General features: G+C 45.4%; 1 protein-coding gene across 1 annotated transcript; it reads right to left on the bottom strand.

Moving 5' to 3' along the window:
• Positions 1-11,121: 11,121 nt before the first annotated feature.
• LOC124974386 (uncharacterized) lies at positions 11,122-16,323 on the bottom strand. Its single transcript, XM_047537689.1, is given in 1 exon segment — positions 11,122-16,323. A coding segment is annotated over 1 exon segment (5,202 nt).
• Positions 16,324-17,294: the final 971 nt, after the last annotated feature.

Here is a 17,294-nt window from a genome sequence, read left to right as displayed (position 1 = left end):
GGCTCTATATGGAAAACAGTTGGTTTCTCCTCCAGAGGGGATTTCGGATCCTTGAGCAACATGGAGTTTGAGGAGTGTCTCTGGTGACCTAGCGCTTGCCCCTCAGATTCCACCTGAGGTCACAGAGGAAAGGACTGATAGCACCAGGGTGTCACAGTTCCCATGAAAACCAGAGAAGCTTCTACTTCTGGCTGCTTCAGGCCAAGATTAAAAACAAGCACCAACTCAGTTGTGATGGTCAGAGGAAAGAAGACAGGAGCAAGTGCCATGGAACTGAGTTTTGGCAAAATGTGATTCTAACCTCTTCATCCAGAAGAGCACAGTCCCATGGTGTGTGGAGCCCTTGAGGACCAGGCAAGACAAAGAAATCCTCTGAAGCCTGATACTTCATATTAAACTTCAGGTCTGCTAGGCATCGCTACACTCGTTTGGATACACTGGGCATCATGAGAGCAGCGAGTTATTCCCCATCAGTTCCAGTGGGTCAGTTTGGGTGGAAGTGTTCTTGGGGACACATGGATCCCCAAGTTGAGCACTGGCTCCAGCGCTATTTCCTTCCTTACCCTCTCCTCCACTACTGGGCCCACACAGAATAACCTAGTCAGGAAACTAGCCTAGGGCCCTAGCAACCATACATTATGATGGCTGGTGACAGCTGCTTATGACAGTGGAGCATGCAGTGAGCATGGTGGTTTAAGTGATCTTTGAATTGGGACATTTCACACAAAATCTTGCAGGTTGCTCCCATTTTCCTAGAAAGTTCAGTCAGGTGACATCTGGAACCTGGGAAGTAGGTATTCTTGGTGAAGGTGGATGCATCTTCTGAAAGCTTAAGTGGTGTCATGGGAGTCATTTCCTCAGTATGTCAAATGGAGGAAAGGATGGTGCTGACATGCCAGGAGAGATATTCTATGCTCACTACACCTGCAAGGCCACATGTCCTTGGTTGTGGTCTTACAACTAATATGCACTCAGAAATTACCTGCTGAGGAATTCCAGGGCCACCTCAACTCACATCGAGATGCAGAAATAACTGCACTGTCTGTGTTCACTCATGTGTTCTTTCTCTTGAACAGACTAGTGCCAGCCTGACACAAGGTCCTGTGGAAAATTTCCAGCAGTCCTCTTAGCAGCCCTGGGATGATGTGAACTACAGGTCAGTGGATCATAGATGAGCCTCCTGATGGCACGAGGAACACACAGCATCACGTGGCATAACTCCAGATTGGAACATGCACCATGGTAAAGGGGCTATAATGGAAAGCTTCCAAGATGACTATCAAAGAGGGAGAGCAAGGACTTTGTGTTGGCACTGAAACCACAAGGCTGTTGGTGCTGAAAGCCTTCAATGAAGAACACTTAAAACTATTCAGCCATCATCATCCACCCTCAAATTCCACGATGTGTCTTCAGGTTCAACATACTCTAAAAATACAGGAAGTAGTACTTGTCAGTTCTTTCTGTAAGCATCCATCATTACACACCCAAATCCCCCTGCAAAGACTTCAAAGCCCTTGAAACCTCATGGCTCTGTCTTGTTGCTCTCAAGGGACAGCTGATTAGACACATGCTGATTCATTTCTTTCTGGTACAGAAACCATAATAAAAGACTTTCTTGAAAGCACAGCAAGTATACCCATGTTCTACAGTTTTAACAACTCAATTTTTTAATATGCAGCCCTGAACCCAGCTCTGAAATAAAAACTGCACCACACATCACAAATGTAAACAGAAAGAGCTCTGCTAAAAGGCAAAAGTGAAGACCCAAAACCTAATATCAAAACAGGACTGGTTCAAGAACATCTGAATGTGGGATCAGACTTACTGAGCAGGAAACTTGTAGCAGAGGAATTTGCAAATTGTCAAATGTTTTTCATTTCTTGACTTGCTTCGACCCACCACCAACCTGGAACTTGCATAATGGATCTTATTTCCTTCTGTCGGCATGAGTTCTTGGAATTAATGAATTTCTTTTCTTTCCCCTTACCTCACAAAGAACAATCCAATATTTCCCTGATCCCTGAGAAAATGAGAACAACATATGCTTTTTCCACTTCTGCTGTGCATCTATTGAGGACATCCATCAAAAATAACATGAGTGTGTACAAGAGTTTCGTTCCTTTTGACACTGGAACTCCAAAGATAGTGGGAAAGTAGGTGGTAAATTCCTCCTTTCTCTTGAGTGGTATCAGCACAAACTAACATGGATTCAGCCCCCAATCCTCCCATTTTTTATCAAGTCATAAGCAAGGCAATACAAAATAAAACTGACTAGGAAATAACGGTCAGGTGCAGCTGTCTTTTGTCTTCACATTTTGGTTTTCCAATTGACTTTGTGGTTCATATGGCAGGTGCTCAGGTGTGGAAGTCCCCTTCACTGGTATTCTGGGAGTGTGTCAAAAAAGTCTCAAAATTGCCAAGGGCCTGTAAGGGGTCAATTTGAATTTTGTGCCACTGTAACCTGGTGCACATTGCCATTCAAGAGAACTCACTCAGAAAAGATGGTGACAGCACACTCAAGAGTGAGTGGGAAGGTCTGAAGTGATGAGAGTTGAGAGATGTGAAAGAACACATCCTCTTAAGAAATGCAGGCGACTGGGGATGCACTGCTGCCTTTGAGTGCAGCTCCTGGCTGAAAGGAGTCAATAGAAATTGCTTGCAGGTGAAAATGATAGTTCTTGAAAAGGGTTGATTCCGTTGAATAAGAGAGGAGAAAAAGAAAAAGGTGAGAGGAAAGGAGGTTTACACCCTCTGAAGTGTCTTTTCTTGTTTTTTTCTTTTTCCCATCCCATGGTGATGCGGATATGAATCCCAGCCTTTCCGCTTACAAAGTCAGTGCCCTAAGGGATGGTCTATATCATTAGCACAGGAACAGCTCCTTTGAGGTACAAGACTTGATCCAGTCAGGTTCTGTGTCTCTGCAGTTCTATGCAGAGAAGAAACCCTAGACAAACCCAATCAATGACTAAGGAATTCCTAATTGTCCTTTTCACAACAATCTTGCAAATAAACTTTTTTACATCTCAACATTCACAGACTAGTGTGTGTCCTGAGGGAAAGAATTATCCTGTTTTACTTAAGGAGGTAACCCGTAGTAGCTGATCCCTGAGCAGAAAATTATTTCACTGAAGTATGGAGGATAGGACATGAGGAGAGGCAGGACTATGTGGGTATTAGCATATGCTCAGGTTTTTAGTATGAAAGGAGATTTGGGGGATCATTTGCCATTGCATCACCAATCATTACATTCAGAGTCTACTGACACTTTCCTTGATTTTTTTTTTTTTTACTTTTCATTTTGCCATTTTAATTTGGGAGCTTCTACTGAGTAGAGGGCAGTGCAAAAGACACAAGCCAGTTCTGGTTCTGGATCTTGCCTATAATCTCAGGTAGGGGTCAGGTAGAGGAAGATATTTCTCCTGGGATAGGCCCATTTCCTTCAATGGGAGAATGCCTCATCAAGTTAGCCAGACTATGTCAGAAAATATAAACAGGCAAAGACAAGTGGTGATTGCATTCAAGGTCTGGGTTGCCAGAACCCATATTTGCTGCAAGAAAGGAAATTTTCCTCATCCAATTTCAATCTTACTCTTGGAGTGTTTTGAGCTTGTACTCTCAATATTTTTTACAATGAGAAAGGGGCTGGAATTCATATCCCTGATCTCTCAGTAATTCAGTTGCATTCAGTTACACTGAGTACAATGCCTCACTTGGTTACCAATGTTCCTGTGACATGAGAGCAAAAAATGGGAGATCTCCTCTCTCCAGGTAGAAGGGGCAGGCATTGGGGATTTCAGGTGTGAATGGCTAGAGGATTCCAGGCTCCATATGGAGAACAGTTGGTTTCTTTCTCCAGAGGAGTTTTTGGAGCCTTGAGCAACATGGAGTTTGAGGAGTGTCTCTGGTGACCTGGTGCTCACCCCTCAGATTCCACTTGAGGATACAGAGGAAAGGCCTGAGAGCACCATGTCCTCACAGTTCCCATAAGAACCAGAGAAGCTTCTGCTCCTGACTGCTTCAGACCAAAATTAAACACAGCACCAGCTCAGTTGCGATGGTCAGAGAAAAGAAGATGGGAGCAAGTGCGAGGGAACTGAGGTTTCCTAAAATGTGATTCTAATCTCTTCAGCCAGGAGATCACAGTCCAGTGGTCTGTGATCCCTCCAGGACCAGGCAGGACAAGGAACTCTTCTGAAGCCTGACAGCTCACACTACACTTCAGATCTGCTAGGTTCGTCGCTGCACTCATTTGGATACACTGGGCATCATGACAGCAGCCAGTTATCCCCCACAAGTTCCAGTGGGCCTGTTTGGGTGGAGGTGTGTTTGGAGTCAAGTGAATCCCCAAACTGAGCACCAGCTCCAGCATTATTTCCTACTCAACTCTCTCCTTCAGGACTGGGCCCACCCAGAATATGGTAGTCAGGAAAGTAGCCTAGGACCCTAGCAACCATACCATATGACTTGTGACAGCTACTAGTGGCAGTGGAGCATGCAGTGACCATGGTGGGTTAAGTGATCTTTGAACTGTGACACAGGAAGTACACTTCACACACAATCTTGTGGTTTGCTCCCTTTTTCATAGAGAGTTCAATCAGATGACATCTGGAACCTGGGAAGTGGGGATTCTAAGTGAAGGTCAATGCATCTTATGAAAGCTTAAGTAGTGGCATTGGAGTCATTGACTCAGGATGTCAGATGGAGGATAGGATGGTGCTGACATGCCAGGAGAGATATTCTGTGCTCACTTCACCAGCAAGGCCACACGTCCTTGACTGTGGCCTTACAACTAATATGCACTCAGAAATTTACCTGCTGAGAAATTCCAAGGCCACTTCAACTCACATTGAGATGCAGAAATAACTGCACTGTGTTCACTCATTTGTTCTTTCTCTTGAACAGACTACTGCAAGACTAGCACAAGGTCCTGTGGAAAATTTCCACCAGTCCTCTGAGCAGCCCTGGGGGGATGCTGACTATAAGTCAGTGAATCATAGAAGAGCCTGCTGATGGCACAAGGAACACATAGCATCATGTGGCATAACTCCATATTTGAACATGCACCGTGTTGAAAGGGCTATGAAAAAAATCTTACAAGATGAATATTCAAAGAGGGAGAGCAAGGACATTGTGTTGGCACTGAAAGCAGAAGGCTGTTGGTGCTGAAAGTCTACTTCAAAGAAGAGATATTCTAAAACTAATCAGCCATCATCATCCACCCTCAAATTCCACGATGTGTCTTCAGGTTCAATATACTCTACAAACACAAAAAGTAGTACTTGCCAGTTCTTTCTGTAAGCATCCATCATTATACACCCAAATTCCCCTTGGAAAGACATCAAAGCCCTTGCAAACTCATGGTCATCTTGTTGATCTCAATGGACAGCTGATTAGACACACACTGATTCATAACTTTTCTGGCACAAGATCCATGAGAAAAGTCTTTCTTTAGAACACAGCATGTATACCCATGAACTACAGTATAAACGAGTTGATTTTGGAATATTCAGCACTGAACCCAGCTTTTGAAATAAAGACTGCACCACAACAACATGAATGTCAACAGAAACAGCTCTGCTAAAAGGCGAAAGTGAAGATCCAAAACTGAATATCAAAACAGGAATGGTTCAAGATATCCGAATGTGGGATCAGACCTACTGAGCAGGAATCTTGTAGCACAGGCATTTGCAAATTGTCAAATGCTTTTCATTTCTTAACTTGCTTTGACCCACCACCAACCTGCAACATGTCTAATGGCTCTGGTTTCCTTCTTTCGGCATGAGTTCTTGCATTGAATGGATTTTGTTTATTTTTCCCTTACCCTACAAAGAACAATCCAATATTTCCCAGATACCTGGTAAACATGAGAACAACATATGGTTTTCCTGATTCTACAGTGCACCTATTGAGGACATCCATCAAAATTAACAAGAGTCTCTACAAGTGTTCCCTTCTTTTTGACACTGGAGATCCAGTGATAGTGGGAGAGTAGGTTGTAAATTCCCCCTTTCTCATTTATTCTATCAGAACAAACTCACATGGATTCAGCTCCAAATCCTACCATTTTCCATCAAGTCATAAGCAAGCTGATACAAAATAAAACTGACTAGTAAATCAGGGCAAGGGGCGGCTGCCTTTGTCTTCACACATTGGTTTTCCAAATGACCTTGTGGTTTGTATGGCAAGTGTTCTGATGTGGCAGTTTCCTTCATTGACATTCTGAGAGTGTGTCCAAAAAGCCCCAAAATTGTCAAGGGCCAGTGAGTTGTCAATTTGAATTTTGTGCCACTGAAACCTGGTTCACATAGCCAATCAGGAGAATTTGCGGGGCAAAGATGGTGATAGCATACTCATGAGTGAGTGGTAAGGTCTGACGTGATGAGAGTTGAAAGATGGGAAGAAAAACGTACTCTTAAAAAATGCAGTAGACTGAGGATGCACTGCAGCTTTTGAGTGCAGCTCCTGGCTGAAAGGAGTCAATGGAAATTGCTTGCAGGTGAAACTGGAAGTTGTTGAAATGGGTTGATTCCATTGAATACCAGAGGAGAAAAAAAAATGTTGAGAGGAGAGAATGTTACACCATCTGAAGTGTCTTTTCTAGTTGTTTTTTGTTCTTTTTTTCACTGCCATGGTGCTGGGGATTTGAACCCCAGCCTTTCCGCTTGCAAAGCCAGCACACAATGGGATGGTCTATATAGTAAGCACAGAAACATCTGCTTTATGGTACGTGACTAGATCCCATCAGGTTCTGTGTCTGTGAAGTTGTATTCAGAGAAGCAACCCTAGACAAAGCCAATCAATGATTAAGGAAATCTTGATTCTCCTTTTCACAACAATCTTCCAAATATTATTTTTTTCATCTCAAACTACACAAAACAGGGATGTGCTGAGGGAAAGAATTACCTGTCTTTATTTAAGGAGGAAACGTGTTGTAGCTGATCCCTGAGCAGAAAGGTATATCAGTGATCTATGGAGGACATGGCATGAGGAGAGGCAGGACTATGTGGGTATTAGAATATGCTCAGGTTGATAGTATGAAAGGAGATTTGGGGGATCATTTGCCATTGCATTCCCAGACACTACTTTCACAGTCTACTGACATCTTCCTTGATCATTTTTGTTAACTTTTCCTTTTGGCATTTCATTTTGGAAACTTCCACCCAACAGAGTGCAGTGCAAAATGCACAAGCCACTACTGGTTCTGTATCTTGTCTATCATTTCAGGTAGGGATGATATTGAGGAAGGTGTTTCTCCTGGGAAAGGTCAGTTTCCTTCAATTACAGAATTCCTCATCTACTTAGCCAGATGATGTCAGGAAATATAAACCGACAAAGGCAAGTGCTGATGGCTCTCAATGCTGGGGTTCCCAGGACCCATATTTGCTGGCAGAAAGGGAACATTCCTCCACCAATTCCAATCATCCTCTCAGTATGTTTGTAACTTTTCACTCTCAAGTTTTATTACTGTGAGAATAGGACTGAAATTTATATCACTGATCTGTCAATGATTCAGTTGCACTCAGTTACACTCAGGACAATGCCTCACTTGTTTACCAGTGCTCCTGTGACAAGAGAGCAAAAATGGGAGAGCTCCTCTCTCTGAGTGGAAGAAGCAGGCATTGGGGAGTTCGGGTGTGAATAGCTAGGGAATTCCAGGCTCCAGGTGGAGAACAGATGGTTTCAACCCCCACAGGGTTTTTCAGAGCCATGAGCAACATGGAGTTTGAGGAGTGTCTCCCATGATCTTGGACACAATCTGAAGATTCCGACTGAGGTCTCAGAGGAAAGGCCTGACAGCACCATGGCATCAAGGTTCCCAATGCGACCAGAGAAGCTTTCACTCCTAGCAGCTTCTGACCTAGATAGAAAACAAGCACCAGCTCAGTTGAGATGGTCAAAGGAAAGAAGATGGGAGCGAGTGCCAGGGATCTGTGGTTTTCCAAAATGTATTTCTAACTTCCTCAGTCAGGTGAGCAAAGCCTTGTGGTCTGGGGATCACTCCAGTTTGAGGCAGGACAAGGAAATTCTCTGAAGCCTGACAGCTTACACTAAAGTTCAGGTCTGCTAGGTGTTGCTGCACTTTTTGGTCACACAGGTCATCATGACAGCAGGCAGTTATTCCCCACCAGTTCCAGTGGGCCAGGTTGGATGGAGGTGTGCATTGGGGCATGTGGTACAACAAGCTGAGCACCGGCTGCAGAGCTATTTCTTTCCTAACACTCTCCTCCAGGACAGGGCACACCCAGAATATCCTAGTCAGGAAACTAGCCTAGGGCCCTTGCAACAACACTGAATGATGTCTGTTGAGAGCTAATGGCAGTGGAGCATGCAGTGAGCATGGTGGGTTAAGTGATCATTGATTTGGGACACATCACACCCAATCTTGTGTTTTTCTCTTTTTCCTAGAAAGTTCTGTCAGGTGACAGCTGGATCCTGGGAAGTTGGTCTTCTAGGTGAAGGTGATTGCCTCTTCTGAAGGCTTATGTTGTGTGGTGGAAGTCATTCACTCAGGATGATGGACGGAGGATAGGACGGTGCTGACATTCCTGGAGAGATATTCTGTCCTCACTATACCTTCAAGGGACACCTCCATAGCTGTGGCCTTACAACTAAAATGCACTCAAAAATTTACCTGCTGAGAAATTCCAGAGCCACCTCAACTCACCTCATGATGCAGAAATGACTGCCCTATCTGTATTCACACATGTGTTCTTTCTCTTGACCAGACTAGTGCTAGCCTGGCAAAAGGTCCTGTGGAAAATTTCCAACAGTCCTCTTACCAGCCCTGGGAAGATGCCGACTACAATTCAGTGGATAACAGAAAAACCTGCTGATGGCACAATGAATACAGCATCATGTGGCATAACTCTAGATGGGAACATGAACCTTGCAGAAAGGGCTATGATGAAAAACTTCCAAGATGAATATTCAAAGAGGGAGAGCAAGGACTTTGTGCTGGCACCAAAAGTAGAAGGCTGTTGGTTCTGAAAGCCTACTTTAATGAAGAGACATTGTAAACCTTTTCAGCTATCATGGTCCACACTCAAATTCCATGACATGTCTTCAGGTTCAACATACTCTACAAATACAGGAAGAAGTACGTGCTACTTCATTCTGAAAGCAACCATCATTACAGACCTTAATTCCCCTTGCAAAGACATCAAAGCCCTTGCCAACTTGTAGCTCTGTCTTGTTGCTCTCAATTAACAGCTGATTAGATGCACACTGATTCATAATATTACTGGCACAAGATCCATGAGAAAAGGCTTTCTCTAAAACACAGCATGTATACCCATGAACTACAGTTTAAACGAGTTGATTTTGGAATATTCAGCACTGAACCCAGTTCTTGAAATAAAGACTGCACCACAACAACACAAATGTCAACAGAAACAACTCTGCTAAAAGGCAAAAGTAAAGAACCAAAACTGAATATCAAAACAGGAGTGTTTCAAGATTTCCAAATGTGGGATTAGACCTACTGAGCAGGAATCTTGTAGCACCAGCATTTGCAAATAGTCAAGTGCTTTTCATTTCTTAACTTGGTTCTACCCACCAGCAACCTGCAACATGTCTAATGGCTCTGGTTTCTTCTTTTGGCCTGAGTGCTTCCAATGAATGGTTTTGCATTATTTTTTTCCCCTATCCTATGAAGAACAATCCAATATTTCCCAGATCCCTGGTAAACATGAGAAGAACATATGGTTTTTCTGTTTCTACAGTGCACCTATTGAGGACATCCATCAAAATTAACAAGAGTCTCTACAAGTGTATTTTTTCCTTTTGACACTGGACCTCCAGAGATAGTGGGAGAGTGGATTGTAAATTCTCCCTTTCTCATGAATGCTATCAGAACAAACTCACATGGATTCAGCTCCAAATCCTACCATTTTTCTTCAAGTCATAAGCAAGCCAAAACAAAATAATACTGACAAGTAAATCAGGGCAAGGGGCAGCTGCCTTTGTCTTCACATGTTGTTTTGCAAATGACTTTGTGGTTCATATGGCAAGTGCTGTGGTGTGGAAGTCACCTTTTCTGGCATTCCTGCAGTGTTTCTAAAAAGCCTCAAACTTTTCAAGGGCCAGTGAGTTGTCAATTTGAATTTCGTGCGACTGCACCTGGTTCACATGGCTAATCAGGAGAATTTGTGGGGCAAAGATGGTGATAGCATACTCACAAGTGAGTGGTAAGGTCTGAAGTGATGAGAGTTGAAAGATGGGAAGGAACACGTAATCTTATGAAATGCAGGTGATTGAGGATGCACTGGTGCCTTTGAATGTATCTCCCTGCTGAAAGGAGTCAATGGAAATTGCTTGCAAGTGAAACTGGAAGTTGTTGAAATGGGTTGGTTTCATTGAATACCAGAGGAGAAAAAGTAATGATGAGAGAGAGGAGGTTTGTACCATCCAAAGTGTCTTTTCTATCTGTTTTTTTTGTTCATTTTTCCACTCCCATGGTGTTGGGGATTTGAACCCCAGCCTTTGTGCTTCCAAATCCAGCAACCTATGGGATGGTCTACATAGTCAGCACAGGAACAGCTCCTTTAATGTACAAGACTAGATCCTGTCAGGGTCTGTGTCTGTGAAGTTGCATTCAAACAAGCAAGCCTAGACAAAGCCAATCAATGACTAAGGAATTCTTGATTCTCCTTTTCACAAAAATCTTGCAAATATACTTTTTTACATCTCAAGCCCCACAATCCAGGGGTGTGCTTGAGGGAAAAAATAACCTGTGTACTTGAGGAAATGTGTTGTAGCTGATCCCTGAGCAGAAAATTATATCAGTAATCTATGGAGGACATGGCATGAGGAGAGACAGGACTATGTGGGTATTAGAATATGCTCAGGTTGATAGTATGAAAGGAGATTTGGGGAATCATTCGCCATTGCATCCCCAGCCATTACATTCACAGTCTACTGACATCTTCCTTGATCTTTTTTTGTTTGTTTGTTTACTTTTCATTTGGGTATTTTATTTTGGAAACTTCTACCCAACAGAGTGCAGCGCAAAATGCCCAATCCACTTCTGGTTCTGGAACTTGCCTATCATCTCAGGTAGTGGTGATGTAGAGGAAGGTGTTTCTCCTGAGAAATGTCAGTTTCCTTCAATGAGGGAATTCCTCATCTACTTAGCCAGAAGATGTCAGAAAATATAAACTGACAAAGGCAAGTGCTGATGGCTACCTTGATGGCGGTAGGGGTGGTCAGCAAGACGGTGTAAGGTCCTTTCCAGCGAGGTTCAAGGTTTTTGCTCTGATGTCTCCGGACCCAGACGGTGTCTCCTATCTTGAAGGAGTGTGGCACTGTTGGTTTCTCCAGCTGTTCCTTATAGGCTGCCGCTAGGGGCTTCCAGACTTCATTTTGGACTAACTGCAATGCACGCAAATGGGTCTGCAGGGTGGGGGTGAATAGAGCAGAAATCTCAGTTTCATAGAAATTGACAGCGGGTGGTGGGGCACCATACAGAATTTCAAAGGGGGTTAGTCCTTGAGGGCCAGGGGTGTTCCTGGCCCTGTACAAAGCTAAAGGCAGGAGTTGCACCCAGTCTCTAGTGCCAGTTTCAAGCGTTAATTTGGTTAAAGTCTCCTTGATAGTTCTATTCATTCTTTCTACCTGCCCTGAGCTTTGGGGTCGGTAAGCACAATGTAATTTCCAATTAATCCCCAATGTACTGGCCACTAACTGACTTACCTGGGAGGTGAAGGCAGGCCCGTTATGTGAACCAATGGCCCCAGGTACACCATACCTTGGAAAGATTTCTTCCAGTAGCTTCTTTGCTACGACTTTAGCAGTCTCATGCCGAGTGGGATATGCTTCTACCCATCCTGAAAAAGTGTCTACAAAAACTAAAAGATACCTGTATCCATACATACCAGGCTTGATTTCTGTGAAGTCGACTTCCCAACTGGTTCCAGGCTTGTGCCCTCTGGCCCGGATTCCAATCCCAAATTTTATTTTACCTGCGTTAACCTGAGCACAAGCTTGACAATTTCTCACGACTTGCCTGATGATTGAGTCTCTGTGGGGCAGGTATAGATTTCCTTCTCCATGATCCAAGAGGGTTCTCATCTTTTTAGCTCCCAAATGAGTAAGTCGGTGCAAGGACCTTATTATTTCTTTGGTGTGTTTGATAGGCATTACAGTTTTTCCCTGGTATTCCCATGTGCCTTCAGCCGGGTTATAGGTGGCCTCTAGGTGTTGCACAATGTCCAAATCTGGGTCCTCATAGACCCAGTGTTCACCGAAGTCCTCAGGCGACTTCTTAACCTTTTGTGGCAATAGGGTGGTCACTAGGAGTTGTGGTCCTAGAGCCGCATTTCTTGCAGTTTCGTCTGCCAGCCTGTTCCCTTTTGCCTCCGGGTGATCCCCCTTCTGGTGACCGGGACAGTGTACTATGCTTAGTTTCTTTGGCAAGAACAAGGCTTTTAGTAAGGCTAAAATTTCAGTTTTATTTTTGATCTCCTTTCCATCTGAAGTTAGCAATCCTCGCCGTCGATAAATTTCTCCATGAATGTGGGCGGTGGCAAAGGCATACCTACTGTCTGTATACACATTGAGTTTCTTTCCTTCAGCTAGTTTTAATGCCTGTGTTAAGGCTATCAATTCTGCCCGCTGAGCTGAAGTTCCTCCTGGTAGTGCACTTGCCCAAATTACCTCTGACTCGGTGGTGATAGCTGCTCCCGCCCGTCGTTCCCCATCAAGTAGATAACTGCTTCCATCAGTGTACCATACCAGCTCTGCGTCCTTCATAGGTTGATCTGTGAGATCTGGTCTGGTTCCTTGGGTTTCTGCAAGAATCTGCTGGCAGTTATGGGGGGTAGGTCCTCCTGGAAGGGGCAGGAGTGTTGCTGGGTTTAAGGTGACAACGGGGCCGAATTGGATTCGGTCCGTGTCCAGCAGTAGAGATTGGTAGTGGGTGAGCCGGGCATTAGAAATCCAGTGGTCGGGAGGTTGACGAATAATGGCCTCGATGGTATGGGGTGTTAGTAAAGTTAATGGCTGTCCCAGAGTCAATTTGGTGGCATCTTTAATTAGGATGGCGACTGCCACCACCATCCGAAGGCAAGGGGGCCATCCTGATGCTACAGGATCCAATTTCTTGGACAAGTAGGCTATAGGACGCCTCCAAGGTCCTAATTTTTGGGTTAGGACTCCTTTAGCATAGCCTTGTTTCTCGTCTACAAACAGATCGAAGGGTCTGGTGACATCTGGCAGACCCAAGGCAGGGGCAGACAGCAGGGCCAATTTAATTTGATCAAATGCCATCTGATGTTCCTCAGTCCAAGTAAATGGGTTGTTTTGTTTTGTCAGTGGGTACAAAGGGGCTGCAATTTCCGCGAACCCAGGAATCCATAGTCTGCAAAATCCTGCAGTCCCTAGAAATTCCCGCAGCTGCTTGGGGTTCTTGGGGACTGGGATGCTTGAAATAGTCTCTTTTCTGGCTGGAGTCAGCCACCTTTGGCCATCACGTAGCTCATAGCCAAGGTAAGTAACTTTGGTTTGACAAATTTGTGCCTTTTTGGCTGATGCCCGGTACCCTAGTTGCCCTAGGGTTTGCAATAACGCTTTCGTTCCTTCCAGGCATTCCTCCTCAGAGGTAGCTGCCAATAAGATGTCATCCACATATTGGAGCATTATTAAGGAGGGGTGTCTTACCCGGAAGTCGGCCAAGTCCTGGTGTAAAGCCTCGTCAAAGAGTGTCGGGCTGTTCTTGAATCCCTGCGGTAGTCTGGTCCAGGTCAGCTGCCCAGAGAGCCCCTTCTCAGGATCCCTCCATTCAAATGCAAAGAGGGCCTGGCTTTGGGGGCTTAACCTTAGGCAGAAGAATGCGTCCTTTAAATCCAATACTGTGTACCAGGTGTGAGTGGGAGGCAGGGTGCTCAGGAGGTTGTAGGGATTAGGCACCATGGGGTGAATATCTTCTACCCTTTTATTTACTTCTCTTAAGTCCTGAACTGGCCGGTAATCTTTAGTCCCGGGCTTCTTAACTGGGAGTAAGGGGGTATTACAGGGCGATCGACAAGGGGTTAGAATGCCTTGGTCTAAGAGCCGCTGGATGTGTGGCTTAATGCCCTGGTAAGCCTCCATTGACATGGGGTACTGCTTGATGTTAATAGGGGAGGCAGTAGTCTTAAGTGGAATCACTATAGGGGGCTGGCGTATTGCCATCCCCACTTCCCCGGTTTCTGCCCAAGCTTCTGGGTAAGTAGTAATCCAATAGTCCATGTTCCGATCGGGTTGTGGGGTGCTATCAAATAGTCGGTACTCATCTTCCAATTTAAAGGTTAGTATATGTAAAGGAGCCCCGTTTTGTCCGCTGACTGAGGCTTTCCCATTTTCAAAATGAATTTGGGCTTTCAATTTAGTTAGTAAGTCTCTTCCTAGTAGTGGGTATGGACAGTCAGGTACATGTAAGAATGAGTGGGAGACTTTACCTGAGGCAAGATGCACTTCTCTTTTGGTGGTCCATCGGTAAGATTTGCACCCGGTGGCTCCTTGGACCCATGTGGTCTTGCTGCTCAAGGGCCCTGGAGCTTGGGTTAGTACCGAATGTTGGGCTCCGGTGTCTACTAGGAAAGTAATCGGTTGCTCCCCCACTCGAAGAGTTACCCGGGGCTCAGGGGGGAGCTCCTGGCCCTGACGCCCCTAATCTTCATCATCCAAAGCCAGCAATTGGGGGGCTCGGTTTGGGTACTTCCTTAAGTTGGGAAGCCTTTTTGGGTTCTTTGGACAGTCCTTAACCCAGTGTCCTTTTTCCTTGCAGTAGGCACATTGGTCATGCTCTACGAGGGGCCTGCTTCGCCCTTTTTCCTTTCCTAGCCTATTCTCCTTTAGTTCTGCCTGCGCGACCGTGGCCAGTATTTTACTTAATTCTTTATTTCTCTTTCGATCTCTTTCCCTTTCCCTTCTATCTAATTCCTCTTTGTATCTCATCTCTCTTTCCTCTTGCACTTTCCTAATTCTTTCTTCCCTTTCTTCTGGAGTTTCCCTCTTATTAAAAATCCTTTCTGCTTCCTTCGGTAGATCTGCCAAGGAATAGTCCTGCAGATTATCCAACCTTTGTAACTTGCTTCTTATATCTGGGGCTGATTGCCAGATAAATGCCATGGAGACGTTACCTTTCTGCTCCTCACTATCTGGATCGAAGGGAGTGAATCTTCGATAAGCCTCTTTCAACCTTTCTAGAAATGCGGTCGGGGTTTCTTCCGCCCGCTGGATAGTCTGTCTTACCTGGGCCAAATTAGTGGGCCATCGCCCTGCTCCATGGAGACCCGCTATAAGCAACTGGCGATAGAGACGTAGGTGGTTCCTACCTTCATCAGTGCTATAGTCCCAATCTGGTCGGGTCAAAGGAAAGGCTTCATTGATCAGGTTTGGTAGTTGAGTGGGACGCCCATTATCCCCTGGAACATTTTTTCGAGCCTCCAGTAACACTTTTTGTTTCTCCTCAGAGGTGAGGAGAGTCTGGAGAAGTTGCTGGCAATCATCCCAGGTTGGCTGGTGGGTCACTAGAACAGACTCAATCAGAGAAATCAAGGCAACTGGGTCACTAGAGAAAGGAGGGTTATGAGCCTTCCAATTATAAAGATCAGAGGCGGAGAATGGCCAATACTGGTATGGACTATTAGGGCCCCCGGTCTGGCGCAAGGGGAAGGCTTTTGAAGTTTTCCCCAGATTTGGGGGTTCTCGGCGTCCCCGGAGTTGCCCCACCATGGGGGATGGGTCTGGAGGGGCACCGGCGACAGGTGATTCTTCCTCTTCTTCGGAGGAATCTGAATGGGGAGCTGGAAGAGGTTGGGGTGGATAGGGTGGGGGTTCCTCTGTCATCAGGTCCATCAGGGTGGATTCATCGGGTGGAAGGATCGTTCGCGACTTTGACCTGCTTGAGGCTGGGGGTTTAGACTTATCTAATATAGGGTACAACCTAGAACTTTGGGTAGATGGTGCCGGAATGGGAGCAAGGGGTGCAGATGGGAGAGGTGAGGGGCTTAGAGGAGAAGGGGGAGAGGGCTTAAGTGAGGAGAAAGGGGTGACCCATGGGGGTGGGTTAGAGACTAGATTTTCCCAAGTCACTATGTAGGGGACTTGATCTGGGTGTCCTCTGGGTCCTAGAATGAAAACTTGGGATTTGACCTGTGAAATAAGATCAAGGTTAAAGGTTCCTTCTTTGGGCCAACCGACATTGAAAGCTGGCCATTCAGAGGAGCAGAGTGCTATCCATTTTTTCTTTGTAATCTCGACCGACACGTTGTTGGCTCGGCTCCGGACATCCTGCCAATGGTCGAGAGTGAGACTTAGAGGGGTTACCATGGATTGCCCCATCTTTGCCTCAGGATGTAAAAGGAGGTAAAGAAAAGTACACAACAAGACAAAGACAAAACCACAAAAGACAATCGCTGTGCGCTTTCGACACAAGCCGAAAGTATCTAAGGGTGCCAACGAACTGGGGAGTTCTTGGCCAAATCTCAAAACGGTGTATCCTTCAGAGACACCTGAGGCCCCGAAAAATCGGGCGCCCGGGATCCCTGGGACGTCTCCCAGGGTGGCAGGGGAGAAGTCAGAGTTCGTCAACTCCTTCTCAGGCTGCCCAAAAATTACAAATGGAACACGTGTGCCCCTACAAAGTACTATCGCTGCGCTTCAAGACAGAAAGACAGAACAACTACACAAACCAAGACAGACAAGAACAAAAAATTTTTGTGCTGGCCAGCTTACCTCCCAGAGTACTTTCAGCCGTTCCTCGGGCAGGGGTCCGGGGTGATCTCGTCTGATCTCGGTGGGACCTCCAAATGAAAGACCCTACGCCCCCCTGTCCAAGGAAGAACCCACGTAATCACTGGCTGCAAAAGCAAGAGGCAGTTTATTGGTTACACAGGCGCCTGCGGGTGCGCAGCAAAACCTCAGCCGGAGCTTCGGTTATGTGGCACACCGGGCTTTTTGGGGTACAGGTTTTTATAGGGTAAAGGGGCAGGTTTTGCGTGCGCGGTAAGCAACAGGTTTCCTATTGGTTATTTTGAATCCAGCACGTACACAGCACATAGGTTACTTGAAGGGTAAGGTTATTATATCCCAAAAAAATCCACAATTATTACTTGGTATTCTTGGTATTTTTATGGTTCCTGGTTCCCGCTTATCAGTTCCTGATTGTTCAGGCACTCCCTGGGACCCGATGATCTATGCTTTCCCAACCGCCCTATTCTTTCTTAACCTAGTTATCAGTTTAATGACCTCCAGGTAGGTCGTGCAACCTTCCCGGGGGGGGGTTTGGTAGAGTGTCCTAGGTCATGGGTTTA

This window comes from Sciurus carolinensis, unplaced genomic scaffold (genome assembly GCF_902686445.1).
Source record: "Sciurus carolinensis unplaced genomic scaffold, mSciCar1.2, whole genome shotgun sequence".
Lineage (NCBI taxonomy): Eukaryota > Metazoa > Chordata > Mammalia > Rodentia > Sciuridae > Sciurus > Sciurus carolinensis.
Note: the sequence above shows the minus strand (reverse complement) of the source record. Positions and strands in the feature narration are given on the sequence as shown.